At 43.3% G+C, this 25,120-nt stretch overlaps 1 protein-coding gene across 5 annotated transcripts in view; it reads right to left on the minus strand.

The window, feature by feature from the left end:
• The window catches only part of IDO2 (indoleamine 2,3-dioxygenase 2), a 78,455-nt gene that overhangs the window by 27,486 nt on the left and 25,849 nt on the right, over nt 1-25,120 (minus strand). For 3 of the 5 annotated variants that reach the window (XM_010354612.2, XM_030937906.1, XM_030937907.1), the window contains exons 4-8: nt 16,007-16,126; nt 12,455-12,573; nt 9,355-9,369; nt 6,818-6,917; nt 4,885-5,002 (exon numbers count right to left, since the gene is read on the minus strand). In XM_010354612.2, the coding sequence (XP_010352914.2) occupies nt 4,885-5,002; nt 6,818-6,917; nt 9,355-9,369; nt 12,455-12,573; nt 16,007-16,126 (472 nt within the window). Of the gene's footprint in view, nt 1-4,884; nt 5,003-6,817; nt 6,918-9,354; nt 9,370-12,454; nt 12,574-16,006; nt 16,127-22,389; nt 22,547-25,120 lie in introns of those variants that run through there. The other 2 variants (XM_030937908.1, XM_010354613.2) reach the window with 2 other exon arrangements.

Consider the following 25,120-nt stretch of genomic DNA (forward strand, 5'->3'; position numbering starts at 1 on the left):
AAGGATACTCCAGTTTGTAAGTTAGGAACAATTTCCAGATTCAGGCTGAACAGAGGCATTTACTCTGCCAGAAGTACCCTCTGGGGCATATTTGGGTTAATCGGAGTTTAATAACTTCCTCACTTTCTAACCCTATTTAAAAAATAATCAGGCCAGGCCTGGTGGCTCATGCCTGTAATCCCAGCACTTTGGGAGGCCGAGGCAGGCAGATCACCTAAAGTCGGGAGTTCAAGACCAGCCTGACCAACATGGAGAAACCCTGTCTCTACTAAAAATACAAAAAAATTAGCTGGGTGTGGTGGCACATGCCTGTATTCCCAGCTACTCAGGAGGCTGAGGCAGAAGAATCACTTAAACCAGGGAGGCGGAGGTTGCAGCGAGCCAAGATCCCGCCACTGTACCCCAGCCTGGGCAACAAGAGCAAAACTCCATCCCAGAAAAACAAAAAAAGAAACAATCTTCATTATAGAAAGTTCAAATTGAAAAAAAGGAGGGAAGAAGTTAAGTAAAATCAACTATCATCCTCTGTGTTGAAATAATTAATGTAAATATTTTAATAAACATCATTTATCCTTTTTTGCTAAATATGTATATTTTTATTAAAATGTGCTCATATTATGCAAGTTCTGTAGCCTGCTTTTTTCACTTAACAATATATTGTGAACATCTTTTATTTATTTATTTATTTTGAGACAGAGTCTCACTCTGTCGCCCAGGCTGGAGTGCAGTGGCAGGATCACGGCTCACTGCAACCTCCACCTCCCAGGTTCAAGTGATTCTCCTGCCTCAGCCTCCTGAGTAGCTGGGATTACAGGCATGTGCCACCATGCCCAGCTAATTTTTGTGTTTTTACTAGAGATGGGGTCTCACCATGTTGGCTACCCGGCCCTCGAACTCCTGACCTCATGTGATCCACCCACCTCAGCCTCTCAGTGTGCTGGGATTACAGGCTTGAGCCACCATGTCTGGGCTGTGAACATCTTTTCTAGGTCAAAAAGAAAAAGAAAGAAATGTTTGTATGATTTTATTATCATATAGAATGTATTAAAGAAGAATCTCAGTGTTAATTACTTTCTAATTGAGTTTAGACAAAATAAGTTCTCAGGCTAAGACGGAAAATCTTTCCATGATATCAAGTGAACTAATAAGAAAGGAACAGTAGCAGAATTTCACACTACAGCTTAGCCCCAATTTACTCAATAAGAAACCCGATTTAAATGCATACACTAAATTGTTAGAAAGAAACCCTCGACTCCTCATTACTGCTAAAAGAAAAAATTCTTAACACTGCCAATGTGCCAATGGGTCAAGTAAAAACTGGAGATTCTGTTAATTTGGGAGTAAATAAAGGCAAACATTTCCATGACTTTTGGGGGAGAAAAATATCCTTCACCTTTTCCAAGAAGAACATTACTTTCTAGAGAACAGGGTCTATCAGTAAGCATGCCCAAAAAAAAGAAAAGAAAAAAAAAAAAACAAAAAAACAACCACATCTCTTAATAATCTGAACACTTGAAAGTCTGAAAATAGTTTAATCTTCCAACGAGTCAGAAAGCTCAGAACTGGCTGAGTCCCTGGAAACCAATTCCAAAGAAGGACTGGACGCAGCTCCTGCAGACACACATGGTTGACAGGCAGCAGGTGGTGGCAGGCTGACATAGTACCGTATGGACTTCTGCTTTATGGGGGCAGTTTATGAAAATAGACCGGGCTGGTTCTGTCTTCCGCTCAGAAGTGAGCACGGTACAAAACTGAGAAAAGCTGGGCAAAGGACTTGGGATTCGGGTACCGGGAGTATGGCTCTCCAAAATGCCACTGCAGTCTGCAATGGGCATTTTCTACTCAGCCCTGAGTGTGAAGGGGTCTACGTGCCTGGACGGAAGTAGTTATGGATGAAGGGATTAGAGCTCATGACTCTTGCTAAAGTTGGGCTCTAAAAGAAGCTATTGTTTGGTATGCTCCATTTTGGGGAATGGAAGCAGAGGGAAAAAGTCCAGCCAAGCTCTATTTATCATGCAGAAGAAAATTAATAATTACAAACCAGAGGCAATGCCTGGAGTGTTCATGTGATTCCTTAAATCCTGCAATTTCTAGTGTTTGTTACTATTTTTATAACTTCATTTCTTGCGATTACTATTGCTGCATAGAAACCACTCCAAACATAGGGGCGTGAAGCAACCACTGTGTTCTGCTGATGAGGAATCTGGACAAGACAAGTTGGCAATGGCTTGTCTCTGCTCTACGTGGCTAGCGCCTCAGTTGGGAAGACTTCAAGATGGGACATAAGTTGGGGTGGGAGCCTAGAACCATCTGAAGGCGCCTTCACTCCTGGGCTGAAGCCAGCTGGGGAACCCACACATGGCTCTTTGGTGTGGTTTGCCTGTGTCATTTGCACAGCATAGTGGTGTCAGGGTAGGTGGACTTTTTACCTAGTGGCTCAGGACACAAGGTAGAACCTGCATCACCTTTTCTAGTCTTGCCTTAGAAGTCTGTGCTATCCCTTCTACTATATTATATTGGCAACACGCATATCACAAGCAGGGGCACAGAGTCCACCCCTGGATGAAAGGAATGCCCAGGCCACACTGTGGAGGAGCATGCAGGATGGCATGGGGCCATCCTTAGAAAATGCAGTCCAATCCATTCAGCTGTTTTTCCATATAGATGAATGTGACTAGGAGTAAAACATTTAAACGAAATTATGTCTGCGTGGGAAAATGTGCCTTTTGGGAAAACAAGGGCAGTAGCCCTGGGACCTCCTCAGACAATGAGACCTCCTGCAGAGGCTGAGCAGGAGAGCACAGCGGGTTGGCCTGGGCCTAAGAAGTGAGTCTGGGCTGGGCGCAGTGGCTCATAGCTGTAATCCCAGCACTTTGGGAGTCCGAGGTGGGCAGATCACCTCAGGTTAGGAGTTCGAGACCAGCCTGGCCAACATGGCGAAACCCCATCTTTACTAAAAATACAAAAATTAGCTGGGCGTGGTGGTGCCTGCCTGTAATCCCAGCTACTAGGGAGGCTGAGGCAAGAGAATCACTTGAACCCAGGAGGTAGAGGTTGCAGTGAGCCGAGATCGCGCCACTGCACTCCAGCCTGGGCGACAGAGTGAGACTCCATCTCACACACACACACACACACACACACACACACACACACAAAAGTGAGTCTGAAAGTGAGCCCTAGGAAAGCCTGTGACAGTCAGACACTGAGTGCACCATCTTACTGCTACATGCACTGGGACCCGGTGGAAGGTTTCTCATAGTCTTCCAAAATTACTTCCTTGTGCTCATCCATGTGATCTGAAGACACCTGCACTATCTCCCTAATAGCCTTGATATCCTGAGTGATGGATATCAGGCTTTCTTGGCAAAGCTAAAACACATCTCATCTCATTTCAGCTTGGCAAAGCCACCATACAACTTAGGGGACTGGTTTGGCGGAAGGCCTACTGATGTGATCATGAGGGCTTTAAAATTAAAATTCAAGGAAGTAGAGAAAATAAAAATATAAAATACAAAACCAGGAAGTGGAATGGAAATAATACCTAATCCTATGACTTCACATAGATTTCTGCTAGTACTGAGAGGCTGGGATGACAAATTATATTTACTTTTTTAGTACAGGATAATAAAACTCGGCACCACCTAGCGTCTTTCTCCCTCCCTCCTGTCCTGCTTCCTATAAACACTCTCTTTTTCCAGAATCTTTCTTTCAAGGATTTCAGCAGGATTCAGGGAAAAGGATACTTAGACTCTGGTTTTCTCTTGTTAGGAAATCACACCCCTCTCTCACATCCCCCTAATACATTCTTCAGATTCCTCTGAGAGAAGAATTTGAAGCGCCTCCCAGATTTTGGAAACTGAATGCAGTAACCAGAATAAGATTTGTAATCGGTCCAGGAAGTTTGGGCCCCATAACTGACCATGCCTGTGTTAACCAGAGTAACAGGGAGAGGCTCCCTAATGCAACAGGATATTTATTCTGGTATAGGGCATTGCAATGGGAATACGTGTGCCATAATAAACCATGTGGGTGTTCAGAGAGATAAAGGAAGACACAAGTTTTTAAAGGAAAAATGAAGACAATTACATAAATGTTTGGAGATCATTATCCTTGGCTATAGGCACCAATAAAAAGGGTGGCACAAGGCCAACTTTGGAAAGGCAGTTGCTGGGCAGATGTCATTGTGTAAGTATTTTTGTGTGTGTGTAAGGTGTGATGGCCTTTGTGCAAGGTGGTGATTTTTTCAGTCCTTTGGAAAAGATTTTGTTATCAAGCATTTACACATGGGAGCTCTCTCTTTATAGCCTTCCCCAGCTCTATTTATCAAGGTTTAAAATTTTTTCTTCAACAGAAGTGACTCTATTTTGATTCTGACAACTTTCCTACTTTTGACAACTCAGCCTGCCCTAGCTACAGAAAGGGAGCACAGGCCTTCCATTAGACAAGGCTTAAAACCAAGGTCAGACATCTCAGGAACCAACAGAGGGGGTTAGAATAAAAGGGGCATTAGAGAGTGTAGACAAACCGCTCTGCAGTACCTAACACTGCGGGATGGGGCATGTGCGACCAACATTGCTGTGCATCCCATCCCCTCCTCTCAAGCTTCAGGCAAGACCTCAACATGCCTAAGAAATGTCTGGCCACTGCAGAAGGGAAACCATCTTAATCACGGGAGAATATAAAGGAGAGGGAGAATACAAAGCTGTGACAATAGCTTTCCAAGATAATATGCGCTTAACCTAAAAGAAAGATCATCCACCAGCCTCATCTGGTGGATGAATGTATCATCACCCCTTCGGGACATGCCTGGTCTCCAGGTCCCCTTCCCCCAAGCAGAGCCCAGGACCCCTGGGGGATTGTTCAGAAGCATGGGAGGCATCTTACTGTGCATCTGTCCTAAGGTTTTGGTGATGTCCTGAATAGACAGTCTCAGTCGCTGCAGGGCTTGGAGCAGGGCCTCCTGGTTGGGCTGTAAGATAGCATTCACGGCCTGAACAAGAGCCTGGGAATGAGATTCATGTATACAACTTATTAGTACTTCCTTAAAGTCCATGCAGGCAGAGTAAGCCTCATACTGTGGGAACCCAGGAGAGGACTGGACAGTTTGTCAGAACTTCCTGGGAACATCCTAAGCTAGATCCACTGTGGTGTCAGCCTGACAGCCAGAAGCTCCCTGGGGACCTCCCAGACAGACCCCTAGGTAAGTGTTTCGGGAATTTCAGCTGACTGTTACTTCTTGCACCTCCCAAGGGCCTGAGTACTATTATTTTACTCTTTTCGTCTCTCAGATTTGTCACATATTATGATCAGTTCTACTTCTGCATTTCCAACTGGGGCATCCTTGCTCTGAAAAAGTCTCATATAAAGTCAGATTTAAATGGTTTGGCTCTGTGTCCCCACCCAAATCTCATCTTGGATTGTAATCCCCACATGCTGATGGAGGGACCTGGTGGGAGGTAATTGAATTATGGGCATGGGTTCTCCCATACTGTTTTCATGATACGAGGAAGCGCTTTCACAAAATCTGATGGTAAAAAATTGTTTGGCAGCTCCCCCCTTTGCTCTCTCTCCTGCTGCCTTGTGAAGAGGTTCTTGCTTCCCCTTCACTTTCCTCCATGGTTGTAAGTTTCCTGAGGCCTCCCCATCCATGCAGAACTACGAGTCAATTAAACCTCTTTCCTTTATAAGTTACCCAGTCTCAGGTAGTATGTTTATAGCAGCGTGAAAATGGACTAATACACAGACAGATTCTACAGAGCCCCCAGCTCTGGAACCCCCTCTGCTGGGAAGACTTCCTTGTCTTCCTTGAGCCTCTACTTCATCTGAACTATACTTAGAAGGCCGATATTTCATTCTGTATCTTCCAATGCACCAAACACATGGATGAGAACTAAAGTAACCATGGAGTTTAACTATTGAGAGAGAAAGAAAGTGCTATAATATATCAGCAATGGGTCACCCCATTGAGGACACAGTAGGTGCTCAACATATGCTTATCAAGGGAGGTAGTGTTGGCTGGGCATGGTGGCTCACACCTGTAATCCCAGCACTTTGGGAGATCGAGGCAAGTGGATCACGAGGTCAGGAGTTTGAGGCCAGCCTGACCAACATGGTGAAACCCTATCTCTACTAAAAATACAAACATTAGCCAGGCATGGTGGCATGCACTACTTAGGAGGCTGAGGGAGGAGATTCGCTTGAACTTGGGAGGCAGAGGTTGCAGTGAGCTGAGACCACGCCATTGCACTCTGGCCTGAGGACAGAGCAAGACTCCATCTCAAAAAACAAACAAACAAACAAACAAAAAAAGCAGTTGGGGGAGGTAGCCAGGGAAGGCAAAAATCTTAACTGAAATATTTTTAGGCAAGACATTAACGCTGTAGCTGATCACAGGCTGCATCACTGTCTTTTGTCTTCTATCCAGCCTTCCTGGTACCTGTCTGACTCCTGAAGAATTTCCAGTTTGAGGCCCGGTGCAGTGGCTCACACCTGTAATCCACGTTAATCCATCTTCAACCACTGTATCCATCATGAGCTTCTGTCAGGGCTGGGAAAATGTCTGTCTTGTTAGATCCAGTTTCCCATTGCCCAAAACAATGCCTGTTTGTTGAATGGAGAAAAGGTCCATTCCAAGTTTTATAGGAATTGAGAAAAGGGAGCAAATACGGTGGCCTAGAGCTTAGATCTCTTCTCTCAGACTTGAACTAAGCAGGACAAGGTCTATGTTCATTTGTATTGAGAAATCCACTGCAGGAAAGGCAGAGTGGGAAGCTCAAGCTCATTTAAAAGGAAAAGTTGCTATCAAGTGAGAAGATACCTTTATCCCAGGCACTGCTGCTTTCTCCACCAAAGCAGTCACCAGTATAAAGCCATGCAGGCTCTCTCCCCCAGGAAATGAGATGATGGTCTCCAGGTTCCTTGGGAAAGAGAGGATCACATGGTTAGGGATGTGGAGACTGTACTGTGAGTACTCACTGCCCAGAGATCCCTGCCAAGTTAGGTAACTGCAGGGTGGAATCACTGCACAACTTTTTCCTCTCCATAAGACAGTCCTGAAGATGGGCATATACCTTCAGCAATGTTCAGGGAGGAAAGAGAACAGATAAGTTCAATCTCATGTTCACCTGACAGGCAGCCTCCCAATGTCTAGCATGGCTCTGATGGTCCTGGACCATCTCCGCAGTGGAATAACTGGCTGAATGAGAAGTTCCTAGTAAGAGATGTAGCTGATTCTCCACAGGGCCAGTTCTATGGTCCATCAACATCATTCCTAACAAAAGCCAGAGTCTTGGAGCTAGACAGACCCAGGCAATAGCTAAGTCCATGTTCTTTTTTCTACAGGTATGAAACCATGGCCCACAGAAGCAAAGCAGCTTGCCCAAGGTCATATAGCCAGCTAATCACAGGACCAGGCTGGGAAGAGTTTCACAACTCAGGCCAGTGCTGCCTCTAATCCGTTTATAAGTGTATTAGTTCATTCTCCCACTGCTATAAAGAACTACCTGAGACTGGGTAATTTATAAAGAAACGAGGTGTAATTGACTCAGAGATCCTTAGGCTTACCAGCAAGTATGGCTGCGAGGCCTCACGAAACTTTTCAATCATGGTGGAAGGGGAAGCAAGCATCTCACATGGTGGCAGGAGGTGGGGGGAAGTGCCACACTTTTAAATCATCAGATCTTGTGAGAACTGGCCGGGCGCAGTGGCTCAATCCTATAATTCCAGCACTTTGGGAGACCAAGGTAGGCGGATTACCTGAGGTCAGGAGTTCGAGATCAGCCTGGCCAACATGGTGAAACCCTGTCTCTACTAAAAATACAAAAATTAGCCGGGCACGGTGGGACATGCCTGTAATCCAAGCTACGCAGGAGGCTGAGGCAAGAGAATCGCTTGAACCTGGGAGGCAGAGGTTGCCGTGAGCCAAGATCATGCCACTGCACTCCAGCTGGGGTGACAGAGTGAGACTCTGTTGCAATGATAATAATAATAATAATAATGATATCTTGTGAGAACTCACTCACTATCATGAGAATAGCACTGGGGAAATCCACCCCCATGATCCTGTCACCTCCCACTGGGTCCCTCTCCTGACATGTGGGGATGACAATTTGACATGAGATATGGGTGGGAATACAGAGCCAAACTCTATCTATCTATCTATCTATCTATCTATCTATCTATCTATCTCTCAATGCTGTGCAATCAAATGGAATCTGGAAGGCTGTTACAGAGGAATCATTTCTAAATGACCTGCTGTCATTTAAATGGAGTAAAACATCTACAAAACCTAAAACCTTAACTCTATGGATCATATTTGCCCTTCACATTTTAAGTATGAGACAAAGATGAAAAACAAAACCAATGTCAAACCAAACCAAACCAAGTCAAAGGCAAGACTTACATTGTTCCAGCAGCAACATTAGCTTGGGAAATGATGTCTTCACCTTCTGTGCCCCCATCTGCCCAGTTTTTCTACTAGACACTCTTATTTGATGGGTTTGGCAATAGAAGCTGAGGTTTGGTGATGGGAGAAGCAACACTAGATCAGAGGCTATTTTTGTTTTCCAGGAAAAGCAGAGCCTAAAGATGTGTGGATCAGACCTGCCCCGTGAGCTCCAGTCTATGTAATAACAAGGTCTTTTGAAGGGATTTTTCTATAGCCAATCTGCAATCTGGCCTCCCATAGAAGATATAGTGAGATGAGAAATATTTTTTTCAAACCATTAAACTTCAACTGGGTGCAGTGGCTCACGCCTGCAATCCCAGCACTTTGGGAGGCAAGGTGAGTGGATCACCTGAGGTCAGGAGTTCAAGACCAGCCTGGCCAACATACTGAAACCCTGTCTCTACTAAAAATACAAAAATTATCCAGGTGTGGTGGGGGGTGCCTGTAATCTCAGGTACTCAGGAGGCTGAGGCAGGAGAATGCCTTGAACCCAGAGGCAGAGGTTGCAGTGAGCCGAGATCATGCCACTGCACTCCAACCTGGGCAACAGAATAAGACTAAGTCTCAAAAAAAAAAAAAAAAAAAAAAAAAATTAAACTTCAAAGAGTTACTGAAATTTGGTAAAGTTTAATTTTGTTTTCTTTGCATTGCACGTTACTTGTTTTATTATGTACAGACTGGAAAATACAGAAAAAAAAATTACCTAATCTATACAAGGAAGAGGCAATCACTGTTAACTTTTAGATTTTGAACTTCAGGCACATTTCCTTCTAGTATATTTTTTATGCATTTTATATGGTTGATATTATACTATACATCTAATTTAGCATGCTTTGTTCTTTGTTTTATTGTAAGATTTTAAATTTGGCATAGATTCTAAAGTGCATAAATGATTTCTGAGAACTTACCCAATTTCCAGGAATCTAGCCCAATTTCAGTTATTGATGACCACCAAGAGAAAAAAAAAATAAAAGAACAATTCAGTTTGTAAACCAGATGTATTAATAACTTCTAGGGTCACATGTCCACAGGCATGCACACTTGTTTGCAAGGCACTGCAGACATACACGCATCCACACTTACTTTGAATTCTGCAGGTTGTGGCTGGACTATGGGATGTTGTGTGACAAAGGGTGAGTGACATCTCCACTCACATTCCAGCCCCAGAATATTTAGCCTGTGGCCATCTTAATAAATTATTAGGCTGTGCACAGTGGCTCATGCCTGTTATCCTAGCACTTTGGGAGGCCAAAGCGGGCGGATCATGAGGTCAGGAGTTTGAGACCAGCCTGGCCAACGTGGGGAAACCCTGCCTCTACTAAAGATGCAAAAATTAGGCAAGGCTCAGTGGTTTACGCCTGTAATCCCAGCACTTTGGGAGGCCGAGGCGGGCAGATCATGAGGTCAGGAGATCAAGACCATCCTGGCTAACACGTTGAAACCCCGTCTCTACTAAAAATACAAAAAATTAGCTGGGCATGGTGGTGGGCACCTGTAGTCCCAGCTACTCAGGAGGCTGAGGCAGGACAATGACGTGTATCCAGGAAGCAGAGCTCGCAGTGAGCTGAGATGGTGCCACTGCACTCCAGCCTGGGCAACAGAGTGAGACTCCGCCTCAAAAAAAAGCAATAAAAAAATTAGTTGGGTGTGGTGATGGGTGCCTGCAATCCCAGCTACTCAGGAGGCTGAAACAGGAGAATTGCTTGAACCCAGGAGGCAGAGGTTGCAATAAGCCGAGATCATGCCACTGCACTCCAGCCTGGGAGACAGAGTGAGACTCTGTCTCTGAAAATAAATAAATAAATAAATAAATACATAAATACATAAATAAGTTATTTCACTCCTCTTACATTTTTGTATTTACCACAATCCCACATTTTGCTCTAGCTAGTTGATTCCTACTCAACTTTTAGGATTTGCCTTACATCAAGTTCTGCCCCCTCACCAAGATTTTTGCTGATTTGTAAAGCCTGCATTGATGCCATTTCTCTGAAATTCTAAAGGACATATTGTTTGAGTCACTCTTTGACATTTGTCATATAGTGTCTTGTTATTTAACCACATGGGGAGTACTTTGCTTCTATTTCTTTCATTTCTTCATAGCACTTAGCTCTGTGTTAGGCATATTAAAAGGTTTCAAAAGACAGTTACCAAACAGAATAACTGGTGAGACCCAGGACTGTGTCCACATCTCTGGAATTAAACTAGCCCTTCACTCTTCCTTCCTAGGAAACTATTATAGCTTTTTTGTTGTTGTTTTGTTTTGTTTGTTTTTGAGACAGGATCTCACTCTGTCGCCCAGGCTGGAGTGTAATGGTGGAATCTTGGCTCACTGCAACCTCTGCCTCCCGGGTTCAAGTGATTATCCTGCCTCAGCCTCCCGAGTAGCTGGAATTGCAGGCACCCACTGCTACACCTGGCTAATTTTTGTATTTTTAGTAGAGAGGGGATTTGACCATGTTGGCCAGGCTGGTCTAGAACTCCTGACCTCAGGTGACCTGCCCACCTGGGCCTCCCAAAGTGCTGGGATTACAGGTGTGAGCCTCTGCACCTGTCTGTTGTTGCATTTTTGACTACCATTCTAGTACAGTCATTTTTCCCTTCAACCTCCTCTTATTCTTTCTCTTTGAGTAATAAATCCAGCTAATTCACTATTCAGTACCTTGAACAGAATAAATTATGCACATATATTTATTATTTTTATCCAAATTCTTACCCAGATTCAGCAGTTTTCAGTAGTCACCCATTTTATTATTAAAGCATAATTAATCAAGGATCACAATTCATAATTGCAGAAAATATAAACCTCCAGGACTCAGAGCTCCTGAGAGATATGAGATGGCCCAATCTCACTTCTTCCAATGGGGCACATTTTTTTTTTTTCTTGAGGCAGAATTTGTCACCCAGACTGGAGTGCAATGGCATGATCTTGCTCACTGCAACCTCCACTTCCTTGGTTCAAGCGATTCTACTGCCTCAGCCTCCCGAGTAGTTGGCATTACAGGCATGCGCCACCATGCCCGGCTAATTTTTTTGTATTTTTAGTAGAGACAGGGTTTCACCATGTTAGACAGGCTGGTCTTGAACTCCTGACCTCAGGTGATCCACCTGCCTCAGCCTCCCAAAGTGCTGGGATTACAGGCATGAACCACTGTGCCCAGTCGGGGCACATAAATTAGCCTTAAAATCTAGGCTGTCTACTAAATACGTAACCCTTTTAAGTAGATTCCCACCATCGCCTCTGGCAATCCCATGGCTGAGGAAGTTCTTCCTCACATCAAACCTCAGTGAACTTTCAGCTGTTGTAATCAGCCACAAAAGAAACTGCTGTCTCTTTTATCTGGAGCTGAAATAAATTTGGCTGCAAAAATTAAGGTGAAAGGAAAATTTAACATTTTAGATCATGTGTCCAATTCTATTTGTTGAATTGCTTGTTTGTTAAAAACTCATGCTATTCCTTCTATAGACAAATGTCCTTATTCGCAGCCCAACTGTCAAAGGAATGATGTGACTTTGGTGGAATAGATGGAATTAATCAAATTCTCAATCCAACCCACCTGGAGCATCTGCTCTGAATTCATCCATAATCATTCTCTTCTGATCACTATATAATAATTACTTATCAAAGCCAACTGGTTCTAACCTGATAGAATGGAGAGCATCTTAGGGAATAAACAGTGTGAAGAGAAAGAACAAATAAAAGCTGATTTTGCAGGAGCTTGATGGTCAGGTTGAGAAATCCACACATGATGTGGAAACAAACAAGACAAAATGGCCTGATCCATTGTGTTCAGAGCGGACTGAGAGGAAACTTCTGGGGTCTGTGATTTTTGAATTTTTGGTCAAGCTCACCCCTTCTTTGGAACCATAAAGCAGACCATGAATATGAACATCCGTAATTATAAAAAAAAGCCTGGGCGTTTCCTGTGGGAAAAGTTAAAAGTCACAAAACTGCCTCCGGCAGAGTTTCAGTCTGTGGAAATTCAAAGCATTCTCTTCCTTCCTTACCCGTCTGGATCTTTTTTGGTCCAGTTTGTCAGCACCAAGTCTGAGTGGACCAGGATAGGAGGGAGCCCCAAGTTCCTGGAGACTTCGACAAATGGAAGGGCAAGATTCCTTGGCAGGACCTTTCAGAAAGAAATCAAGACAAATAGCATATTCTAGAAAGCTTGCAGCAGAGGAAATAACCATGGTTGCCTTTTGTTACAGCAATCCTGTGGTACACAAATGACCTGGGAACCAAGTTTGAATTACCTGAGTGACGCACATTCATATGCCTCACACATATCTTTCTGTTAATGACCCAGTGGAAATACTGCTTATGAGTACACGGTACAATATATGTGAAAATTACAGCCGGGCATGGTGGCTCAAGCCTGTAATCCCAGCACTTTGGGAGGCCGAGACGGGAGGATCACGAGGTCAGGAGATCGAGACCATCCTGGCTAACACAGTGAAACCCCGTCTCTACTAAAAATACAAAAAAAAAAAACTAGCCGGGCGAGGTGGCGGGCGCCTGTATTCCCAGCTACTCGGGAGACTGAGGCAGGAGAATGGCGTAAACCCGGGAGGCGGAGCTTGCAGTGAGCTGAGATCCGGCCACTGCACTCCAGTCCGGGCGACAGAGCGAGACTCTGCCTCAAAAAAAAAAAAAAAAAAAAAAAAAGAAAAGAAAATTACAACGTTGGACCATACATGTACATATAGAATATAAAATAACCTCTGCAAACTGACTGTGCAAAGAAAGGCACTACCAAAACAATTAAACATAAACTGGGGCCCGAGGAGATTACCAATAGAAAAAAATTTTGATAGATGGGTAAGTAGGTAGATGGATAGAAATATGTATATACATATATATATAGAGAGAGAGAGAGACAGAAAGAGAGAGATGATATATACATAGATGATAGAATGATGATGATAGATCGATAGATAGATGATAGATTTATCGATTGATTGACTGATAGAGATATACAGCTAGATGCAGAAACCTGTGTGTGCACCAGGGTATGAGCCAGGGAGACCCCAGCGCCCTAGAAAAGCATGAGGATAGACCACCTCAGCCTGTGGGGAAACTGACTCTGTCTCTCACTCATTAGTCAAACCCAGTAACACCTTCAAGGAAGCCACCGCAGGACAGATCCCTTCACCCTTTTTTATCCAACGAGCCCTCCACAGCGCTTTATCAGTCACAAGTCCAGAAAAGCTGCATGGGGTTCTCTATTGGAGGTAAAGGCTGAACGAGTCTAGATTCAAACCCCATCCTTGCGCCCCCTCTTCCTTCTCCATTTTCATTTCTCCTTAAGATAAAATATCCATTAAGAATGCCCTGCTTTTGCCTTCATTTTTCCCTTGAATTTTTTCTTGGGTGGAAAACAATGAAGAGCTTTAAAAGGTTTTGCAGTGTGAACCTCGGGTACACTTTCCTCAGAAGGCACTGGAAAGCTAGGTACTTTCTGAGCTGAAAAGTCAAGGGAGGAGAAACAAAGAAAGTGAAAGGTGATCTGAGGCGAGATGGTGGGTATGAGGAGCCTCCCGGTTCCCTGGAACTACCAGGTCACAGCTGGGAGGAGAAGACTTCCTTCCCCTATCGCTCTTCTCTCCCCCAAACCCCAATTTAGGATAATGGTTTGCAGAGGGGATGGTCTAAAGCAGACCCACTGGGACGTGCCTAGACTTCAAACTTTTCAGCATCAGACACACTGTTTTAAAAATGCAATGCACTGGCCGGGTGCTGGGGCCCATGTCTGTAATCACAGCACTTTGGGAGACCCAGGTGGGTGGATCACCTGAGGTCAGGAGTTCGAGATCAGCCTGGCCAACATGGTGAAACCCTGTCTCTACTAAAAATACAAAAAAAAAAAAAAAAAAAAAAAAGCTGGCCATGATGGCAGGTGCCTGTAATCCCAGCTACTCAGAAGGCTGAGGCCGGAGAATCCCTTGGACCCAGGAAGCCAAGGTTGCAGTGACCCGAGATTACGCCACTGCACTCTAGCCTGGGCGACAAGAGTAAAACTCTGTATCAAAAAAAAAGAAGATATGCACTGACAAATAACAAGGCTGAAGTGACTCTACACTGTTCCTCTTCCTGAGTCTCCTTTGTTTCCCTGAGAGACAAGAGGTAAGATCAATCAGGCAAACACAGTGGGCACAGGCTGTTCTCTTCACCATGGAGTTCTAGGACATGGGTAACTCCCTGATTTCTGGGAAAGGCACACTTTTAAAACTGACAAGAAATAGTAACTGACACTGTGGATGGAAACTGTACAAAGTTATACAATGATTCAGAAGATTTGGATGAAATATTAAAAGACAGACTAATAATTGGCTGGATAGAAAGCAGTATTAAAAAAAAATAATGAAGATGAGTGTTGTAAATATCAATATGTCCCCTGGGGAAAGAAGACTGCACTAGTAAAATCAGAAGATCTGGGTTCTGGCCTTGGCTTTTCCACTAACATGCTGTCTGACCTTGATTAAGGAAATAAGCGTCTGTGCTTTTCAGTTGTAAAATGGGCCTGGTATGGCTCTCCTTACTTTACAGGATTATGAAGAGCAACCTGGATAATTTATATAAGTAAGAGTACAAAATGCTGTGAGGTCTTTATGAACTCTCAGAGTCTGTCTTCAGGTCCAGCATGGTGGCTCATGCCTATAATCCCAGGACGGGAGGCAAAGGCAGGAGGATCACTTGAGGCCAGGAGTTTAAGAGCAGCCTGGGCAAAAGAGCAAGACCCTCATCTCTACAAAAAATTTTTAACGATTAGCTGGGTGTGGTGGTACATGCTGCTAGCCCCAGCTTCTCGGGAGGCTGAGGTGTGAGGGTCGCTTGAGCCCGGGAGGAGTTGAGGCTGCAGTGAGCTATGATTGCACCACTGCACTCCAGCCTGGGCAACATAGTGCGACCCTGTTTTAAAGCAAAAAAGCAATCCGCCTTCACATGAAGTTCTTCAAACATTCTTGGAAAAGGGTGCCAAAAAACAAACAAACAAAAACAAATTCAAAAGCTTATAAAAGGAAGAAATAGCTATCAGTTTAAACAACAAATTAGCTTCTTAGAAAAAAAAATAAAAAATTCCTTCATTTAAATGGCCCTTCAGGTTGAGCGCAGTGACTCACGCCTATAATCCCAGCACTCTGGGAGGCCGAGGCAGGCAGATTACCTGAGGTCAAGAGTTCGAGACCAGCCTCGGCAACATGGTGAAACTCATCTCTACTAAAAATACAAAAACTAGCCAGGCGTGGTGGTGGGTGCCTGTAGTCCCAGCTACTCAAAAGGCTGAGGCAGGAGAATTATTTGAACCTGGAAGGGGAGGTTGCAGCGAACCAAGATCATCCCACTGCTCTCCAGCCTGAGTGACAGAGTGAGACTGTCTCAAAATAAAATCAATAATAAATAATAATAAATGAACCCTTCATCCTTGCTTAAACTAATGCCCATCGAGAAGAAGAAAGTACCCATTTTCCGGGAAAACAGTGTAGCACCAAGCAGGGAGCACGTTACTCCAGGCGCAGCCAACCTGCAGGTAACAGGAGAAGCAGCTCTCTGGCCCTCACCTCTGCCGGCTGGGCCTCTCCTTCCTGCCAGACATAACCCATGGTGAGGAAGCTCAGGACCAGGTGGGCCAGGCGCTGCTCTCGGTGACCTTTCAGGAACTGGCAGCTCAGCAAGGGCATCTGTTCATGAAAATCCAAATACCGTCAGAGGAGGGATGGGAACAGGGACAGGGGAGGGAACGGGGCCTGGGGACCTGGGATGTGAAGGGACCTTTGGGTGCAAGGCATGGGTTGTATTTTAATGAAGGAATAAAGAGCCCCCACACACACCCATTTATCCCCAGACCCAGGACCCTGCAGTATGGGAGGTGGTCCACACGACTTTGCACAGGAAGAACCTAACCGCCCACCTGAGCCCACAGTTTGTCCCCATGGCTGTGGCAGCCTCCCATCTCCATCCCCAAAGTCACTGCTTGGCTGGAATGTTGTAGGATACTTAACTCCAAGGACTGAGCGGGCTTATTTCCTAGGGGTCTTGCATGGCAACTTTTACAAGCCTGTCTTATCCTAACACTGTGGCCTGCTTGCTATCGCTGACCCTGCAACAGCTCTGTGCAGTGGGTGTTCCTCTCTCTATCGAACAGGAGCAGAAACACAACCCCTGATGCTGCCTGGGGCTTTTCACACCCCCTCCATCTCCGCCCTCCATGCCTAATTTATTTTGAGTGTTATATAATTATTTTTATTATGGCTAGACACATTTGAAAGATATACTATTAGAAAATTATTAATACTTTTCTCAAAAATAAATAAAAAATATTAATCACATTTTATTTCTAAGTCAATTTGTTCTGAATTGTAAATGACTTTGAGGACATGAGCACAAAATTATTTGTCCGTGATGACAAATGTATTAAAAATCTGTTAATTAGCAGAAATAATATTGGACTAAAAACAGAAATACTAATTTGTGGGTTTCCATCACAATGGAAAGGTACTCTACCTTCAATGCTTTTCTTAATGCTACTCAGCTAACATTTTGACAGTCTCTGGCCTCAGTTTGGGAGGGCTAAATATGTGATTTTCCCTCTAAAAGCAAAAATGAAGTTTGAGGAGCTTCTCGGAACCATTGTGAACATTTCTTTAGAATCTGCAACATGATTCAGGGCAACATGTTCGCACTATTTTCTGCTGAACACTTTGAAATGCATCTTATAACTTCCTATTTATTAGAAGCATTTCATGAATTTATATACCATGAATATAAATTAAACATATGCAATATCTATTTACAACCAAAAGAGTAGACATAAGCAAACACATATTCACTCATCACTCAGCTTAATAAATAGAACTTGACCAACATTTTTGTAACCCTCTGTGTGCCTTGTATTGATTGTAATATGCTGCTTGCTCCTCAAGAGTATCTATTTGTTGAATTTTGTATTTGTTATTTCCTCGCTATTTATATATCCTTCAAAATTCATATATGTACGTCACTGAGCAATATATTATTGGCCAGGCACGGTGACTCACACCTGTAATCCCAGCATTCTGCGAGGCTGAGACAGGCAGATCACTTGAGGTCAGGAGTTTGAGACCAGCCTGGCCAACATGGTGAAACCCCATCTCTACAAAAACACAAAAATTAGCCAGGCGTGGTGGTGCTCACCTGTAGTCCCAGCTACTTGGGAGGCTAAGGCTGGGAAATAACCTGAACCTGGGAGGTGGAGGTTGCAGTGAGCCAGGATGTTCCCACTGTACTCTATCCTGGGGGACAAAGCAAGACTCCATCTCAAAATATATTGATTATTTAGTTTGAATGCTTTTGAACTTAACATAATGGAATTATACTGAATACAGGATATTCTATGATTTTCTTTTCTCATCAATGTTATGGCTTTGACACTCATCATTACTGGATGCATCTGCAGTTTATTTATTTTCACAGTTATTTCATGTATTTTTGCTATGATAAACAATACTTTCATACCTTTCAGAGTACGCAGTTATCAGTACGCAGGCCTAGGAAGCTCTAAGGTATTTATATACACAAAAAGGGAGTTCTTCATTAATAGGATGTATATCTTCAACATTGCCAGATAATCACAAGCAGTTTTTGAGAGAGATTGTACCCACCCACAGTGAATAAAAGATTCAGGTGTTTTATATTCCTGCCAAAACCTGTTCATGCCAGACTTTAAGCATTTTTCAGTTGTATGGTTATAAAATGTTATCCCATTATGGTTTTGACTTTCATTTTCTTGACTATTAATGGTAGTTTGCATTTTTCAGATGATATATTGGGAACTTATGTTTTCTATTCCACAAAATGTCTGTTGAACATTGTTTTCTATTTGGTTGTTTCTCTGACCAATTTACAGGATTTTATATATTCAGGATACAAATCTTCTTTTCATGTATATGTATGACAATATCTTCTCTCAGTTTGTGGCTTGACTTTCGTTGTCTTTCAGCCTATTTTGATGAACAGAGGTCCTGTTTTAAGGATATCAAGTATATCAGAAAAATACTTCAATGTTGAATGGCATGAACCCAGGAGGCAGAGTTTGCAATGAGCCAAGATCGCGCCAATGCACTCCAGCCTGGGCAACAGAGCGAGACTCTGTCTCAAAAAAAAAAAAAGAAAATAAAAAGAAAAAAAATACTCCACTGTTATGCCTTACTAGAAAAATCCTTTTTTTTTTTTTCTTTTTTGAGATGGAGTCTCTCACTGTTGCCCAGGCTAGAGTGCAATGGCACGATGGCACAATCTCGGCTCACTGCAACCTCCGCCTCCTGGGTTCGAGTGATTCTCCTGCCTCAGTCTCCCGAATAGCTGAGATTACAGGCACATGCCACCACACCCAGCTAATTTTGTGTATTTTTTTTTTTTTTTTTTTAGACGGAGTCTCGCTCTTTCGCCAGGCTGGTGTGCAGTCGTGCAATCTCCGTTCACTGCAACCTCTTCCTCCTGGGTTCAAGCTATTCTCCTGCCTCAGCCTCCCAAATAGATGGGACTACAGGTGCGCACCACCACGCCCAGCTAATTTTTGTATTTTTAGTAGAGATGAGTTTTCACCATATTGGCCAGTATGGTCTCAATCTCTTGACTTTGTGATCCACCCACCTGGGCCTCCCAAAGTACTGGGATTACAGGCGTGAGCCACGGCGCTCAGTCAATTTTGTGTCTTTTCAGTAGAGATGGGGTTTCAGCATGTTGGCCAGGCTGGTCTCAAACTCCTGACCTCAGGTGATCCACCTATCTCGGCCTCCCAAAGTGCTGGGATTACAGGCGTGAGCCACTGCACCCAACCCTAGAAAATTCTTCCTTCATGCCAGTACATAAAGATACTCTCCAACATTTTCTTCCAACAGATGAAACATTTTTGATTTTGACATTTAAGTTTGTATTCATCTTGAATGAACTTATTTTTGTTTGTGGTGAAAAGAGCAGAGCCAGTTAATCATTTTGCTATGTGCAAACTCTATGTATGGATTACCAGTCATGTTACTACCATCGTGTTCCCAACATTTCACCCCTGTCCCGTGTTTAGTGTGTATTCCATACACACATGGGTCTGTATGTAGGTCGTCTATTAAGTTTTGGTTCCCTTGGTTATTGGTCAGAATTTCTATGGTTTTATAACATGTCATGATAACTGACAGCACAAATCTTACTTCGCTGTTAACTATGTAATATTTTTCTGGTTCATTTCTTTTATAATCTGGCATAGCACACCAATACAAACATTATTTTGGCTGGGCGCAGTGGCTCATGCCTGTAATCCCAGCACTTTGAGAGGCCAAGGCGGGTGGATTACTTCAGGTCAGGGGTTCAAGACCAGTAGGATTTTGGTGAAACCCAGTCTCTACCAAAAATGTAAAAAATTAGCTGGATGTGGTGGCAGGAGCCTGTAATCCCGGGAGGCTGAGGCAGGAGAATCGCTTGAACCCGGGAGGCAGAGGTTGCAGTGAGTCAAGATTGTCCCACTACACTCCAGCCTGGAAGACACAGCGAGACTCCATTTCAGAAAAAAAAAACAAAAAAAACAACAACAAAAAAAAAAAAACAAAAAAAAAAAAACAAGAAAATCCATGATTTTAGTTTTACAACTGTCATTCCACTATGTCCCAAGTTTTGTTAAAAAGAAATAGGAGTTTAACTGTATCATTCTATCACGACTTGGTCACAAGAATATGTACCTACACACAATGCACTCACAAATTATTTTGGAAATTATTTTCTTATTTCACAGTCACATTGTCAATGATTACAGTGACCATAGAATTTACTGGTTTCATTGTTTCACAGTGTTTCTTACATACTCATATTTTCCTTCCCTAAGTCCGTGATTCTAAATTGTATTCACTTTATTGGAATAATTCCTGAGCAACTGAGACAAAATACTTGAATGTTATATTTTCTTACTTCTTGGTTTGACGGATATCATGTCTTTTTGTACTCATAGATGAACAATACAATTCTGGGTTTTTAATTTTTCTTTTTTTTTGCTAAAACTTTACAAATATTTCCAAATTGTCTTTTTAAATAAAATAACATTATGAACAGGTGTATATTTAATTTTTACTTTCAATCACACTCCAGCGCTACTTGATGTATTTTCTTGCTCATATTGCTCCAGCCTGGCCATTGATAGCTCTTTCAGTTGGCTCCTGTGTTTCATGTGACATCTACTCAACCTTTCTGAGCACTCTCCCACTTTCTAGTGGGACAAGATGTTCTGGGGTCTTTTTGTATTTTCCCTACCTGAGGTTTATTATCAGCTATTTCTTTTCTTTTCTTTTTTTTTCTTTTTCTTTTTCTTTTTTTTTTTTTTTTTTTTTTTTTTTGAGATGGAGTCTCACTCTGTTACCCAGGCTGGAGTGCAGTGGCACGATCTCAGCCACTGCAACCTCCACCTCCTGGGTTCAAGCAATTCCCTGCCTCAGCCTCCCAAGTAGCTGGGATTACAGGCACCTACCACCACGCCCGGCTAATTTTTGTATTTTTAGTAGAGATGGGGCTTCACCATCTTAGCCATGCTGGTCTTGAACTCCTGACCTCGGGATCCACCCGCCTTGGCCTCCCAAAGTGCTGGGATTACAGGCGAGAGCCACCACGCATGGTCTATTATCAGCTATTTCTTCAAGAAGACCAGGCTACTGTTATTGGAGAAAGGTATTTATCTGGGCAGTTGGTTTACTCATTGCTACTGGGATGTCACTAATTCCAGATCCTTGCAGTGGATAGATCTAGGAAACGTGTGTGTGTGTATATACATACAACTCATTATATAGGCATATGTAAGTAGTATTATACATTCCTATGTATTTATAAATATTAAACAAAACATGACTTCATACTGTGTCCGGAATTGGTGGGTTCTTGGTCTCGCTGACTTCAAGAATGAAGCTGTGGACCCTCGCGTTAAGAGTTACAGTTTAGCACTCTGTGTCTAGCTAAAGGATTGTAAAGGCAACAGTCAGCACGCTGTCAAAGGGACCAATCAACTTTCTGTAAAATGGACCAATCAGCAGGATGTGGGTGGGGCCAGGTAAGGGAATAAAAGCAGGCTGCCCAGCAGCGGCAACCTGCCTGGGTCCCCATCCACATTGTGGAAGCTTTGTTTTTTTGCTCTTTACAATAAATCTTGCTGCTGCTCACTCTGGGTCCACGCTGCCTTTATGAGCTGTAAAACTCACTGCGAAGGTCTGCAACTTCACTCCTGAAGCCAGGGAGATCACGAACCCACCGGGAAGAACCCACAACTCCAGACACACTGCCTTTAAGAGCTGTAGCACTCACTGCCAGAGTCTACAGCTTCACTGCTGAAGTCAGCGAGACCACGAACTCACCAGAAGGAAGAAACTGCGGACACATCTGAACATCTGAAGGAACAAACTCTGGACACACCATCTTTAAGAATTGTAACACTCACTGCGAGGGTCCATGGCTTCATGCTTGAAGTCAGCGAGAACAAGAACTCACCAGTTCTGGACATAATACTGATGTCTCCAACTCTAATGCAGTAACACCTATTAATTCTAGCTTTTCCTCCTACCCCTTGCTAATCTGTAACTTCCCTCACTCACAGTGAAACATCATCCACCATCTATTTACTTATTGTTCAACCCAAGTATATACAGGCATACCTTGGAGATATTCAGGGCTCAATTCCAGACCACCACAATAAAGTGACTATCCCAATAAAGCAAATCACACACATTTAATGGCTTCCCAGTGCATGTAAAAGTTATGTTAACAACATAAAGTGTGCAATAGCATTATGTCTAGAAAAACAATGTACATTATAAAGTACTTTATGCCTTAATTATAAAGTACTTTATTGCTAAAATATGCTAATGATCATCTGAGCCTTCAGTGAGTCATAATCTCTTTGCTGGTGGAGAGCCCTGCTTCAATGCTGATGGCTACTTACTGTTCAGGATGTTGGTTGCTGAAGGTTGGGGTGGCTTACGATAACAAGGCAGTTTGCCACATCAGTTGACTCTTCCTTTCACAAATGATTTCTCCGTTGCATGCATGCAATCTGTTTGTTAGCATTTTTTCCCCAGTAGAACTTTTTTTTTTTTTTTTTTTTTTTTTTTTTTTGAGATGGAGTCTTGCTCTGTTACCCAGGCTGGAATGCAGTGGCAAGATCTTGATTCACTGCAACCTCTGCCTCCCGGGTTCAAGCATTCTCCTGCTTCAGCCTCCCAAGTAGCTGGGATCACAGCTAATACAAAAAATTAGCTGGGCGTGGTGGCAGGTGCCTATAATCCTAGGTACTCAGGGGACTGAGGCAGGAGAATTGCTTGAACCCGGGAGGCAGAGCCTGCAGTGAGCCAAGACTGCACCACTGCACTCCAGTCTGGACAACAAGAGCGAAACTCTGTCTCAAAAAAAAAAAAAAAGAAAGAAAAGGAAAGTTCAATCATGAAATTGCAGCAACTCAGTTACAAAATCAGATTCCACTTCTAATTTTAGTTCTCATACTATTTCTGCCACATCTGCAGTGACTTCCTCTGCTCAAGTCTTGAACCCCTCAAAGTCATCCATAAGGGTTGACTTCTTGCAGACTCCTATTAATGCTTTATTTTGACATCATCCATAAATCATGAATGCTTTTAATAGTATCTAGAATAGTGAATCCTTTCCAGGTTTCCATCTGGCTTTGCCCAAATTCTTGGAAGAAATCACTATCTGTGTCAGGAATAGCCTTACAAAGTGTAGTTTTTATTTTTTTTATTATGTATTTATTTATTTGAGATGGACTCTCTCTGTCGCCCAGGCTGGAGTGCACTGGTGTGATCTCAGCTCACTGCAAGCTCCGCCTCCCAGGTTCACGCCATTCTCCTGTCTCAGCCTCCCCAGCAGCTGGGACTACAGACACCCGCCACCACGCCTGGCTAATTTTTTGTATTTTTAGTAGTCACCATGTTAGCCAGAATGGTCTCAATCTCCTGACCTCGTGATCTGCCTGCCTCAGCTTCCCAAAGTGCTGGGATTACAGGCGTGAGCCACCGCACCTGGCCACAAAATATAATTCTTAAATAATAAGACTTGAAAACCAAAATGACTCCTTGATCCATAGGTTGCAGAACAAATGTGTTAGCAGACATGAAAACAACATTTATTTCCTTGTACATCTCCATTAGAGCTCATGGGTGACCAGAGCCATTGTTAAAAAGCAGTAGTATTTTGAAAGGAATTTTTTTTTTCTGAACAGTAGGTCGCAACAGTGAGCTTAAAATATTCAGGAAAGCATGCTGCAAATAGATATGCCAGGCTTTATTGTCTGTTTATAGAGCACAGGCAGAGTAGATTTAGCATGACTGGTAAGGGCCCTAAGATAAAATCAACAGCTGCACTAGCCCCTAACAAGATAGTCCGCCTGTCCTTTCAAGCCAGGCATTGACTTTTTTCTAACTATGAAAGTCCTGGGCCAGGCGTAGTGGCTCATGCCAGTAATCCCAGCACTTTGGGAGGCCAAGGTGGGTGGATCACGAGGTCAGAGATAGAGACCATCCTGGCCAATGTGGTGAAACACTGTCTCTACTAAAACTGCAAAAATTAGCTGGGCATGGAGACACACGCCTGTAGTCCCAGCTACTCTGGAGGTTGAGGCAGGAAAATCACTTGAACCCGGGAGGCAGAGGTGGCAGTGAACTGAGATCACGCCACTGCACTCCAGTCTGGCAACAGAGTGAGACTCTGTCTCAAAAGAAAAAAAAAAAGTAAGTCCTGATGGAATCTTCTTCCACTAAAAGATGGTTTTGTCTACACTGAACACCTATTTTTAAATGTAGCCACTGGTTGGGCCTGGTGGCTCATGCCTGTAATCCCAGCACTTTGGGAAGCCAAGGTGGGTGGATCACCTGAGGTCAGAAGTTCAAGACCAGCCTGGCCAATGTGATGAACTCCTGTCTCTACTAAAAATACAAAAATTAGTCAGGTGTTGTGGCAGATGTCTGTAATCCCAGCTACTGGGGAGGCTGAGGCAGGAGAATTGCTTGAACCTGGGAGGTGGAGGTTGCAGTGAGCCAACATCACGCCACTGCACTCCAGTTTGTGGGACAGAACAAGACTTTGTCTCAAAATAAATAAATTAATGAATAATAAAAATAAGAAATAAATGTAGCCACCTTCATCAATAATTTCAGCTGGATCTTCTGGATAATTTGCTGCAGCTTCTCCATCAGCACTTGCTGCTTCACCTTGCACTTTTATGGTGTGGAGATGGCTTCTTGCATCATACTTCATGAACCAAACTCTGCTACCTTAAAACTTTTTTTTCTGCAGCTTCTTTACCCCTCTCAGACTTCGTAAAATTGAAGAGAGTTAGGGCCTTTCTCTGAATTAGGCTTTGGTTTGAAGTTGTGGCTGGTTTGATCTTCTATCCAAAACACTCAAACTTTCTCTATATCAGCAATAAGGCTCTTTTGCTTTCTTGTCATTCGTGTGTTCACTGGAGTAACACTTTTAATTTTCCTCAAAAACTTTTTCTTTGCACTCCCAGCTTGGCTGCTTGGCAAAAGAGGCCCAGATTTAAGCCTATCTGGTTTTGACATGACTTTCTCACCAAGCTTAATCATTTCTAGCTTTAGAATTTTTTTTTTTTCTGAGACGGAGTTTTACTCTTATTTCCCAGGCTGGAGTGCAATCGCGTT

Source organism: Rhinopithecus roxellana, chromosome 9 (genome assembly GCF_007565055.1).
Source record: "Rhinopithecus roxellana isolate Shanxi Qingling chromosome 9, ASM756505v1, whole genome shotgun sequence".
Lineage (NCBI taxonomy): Eukaryota > Metazoa > Chordata > Mammalia > Primates > Cercopithecidae > Rhinopithecus > Rhinopithecus roxellana.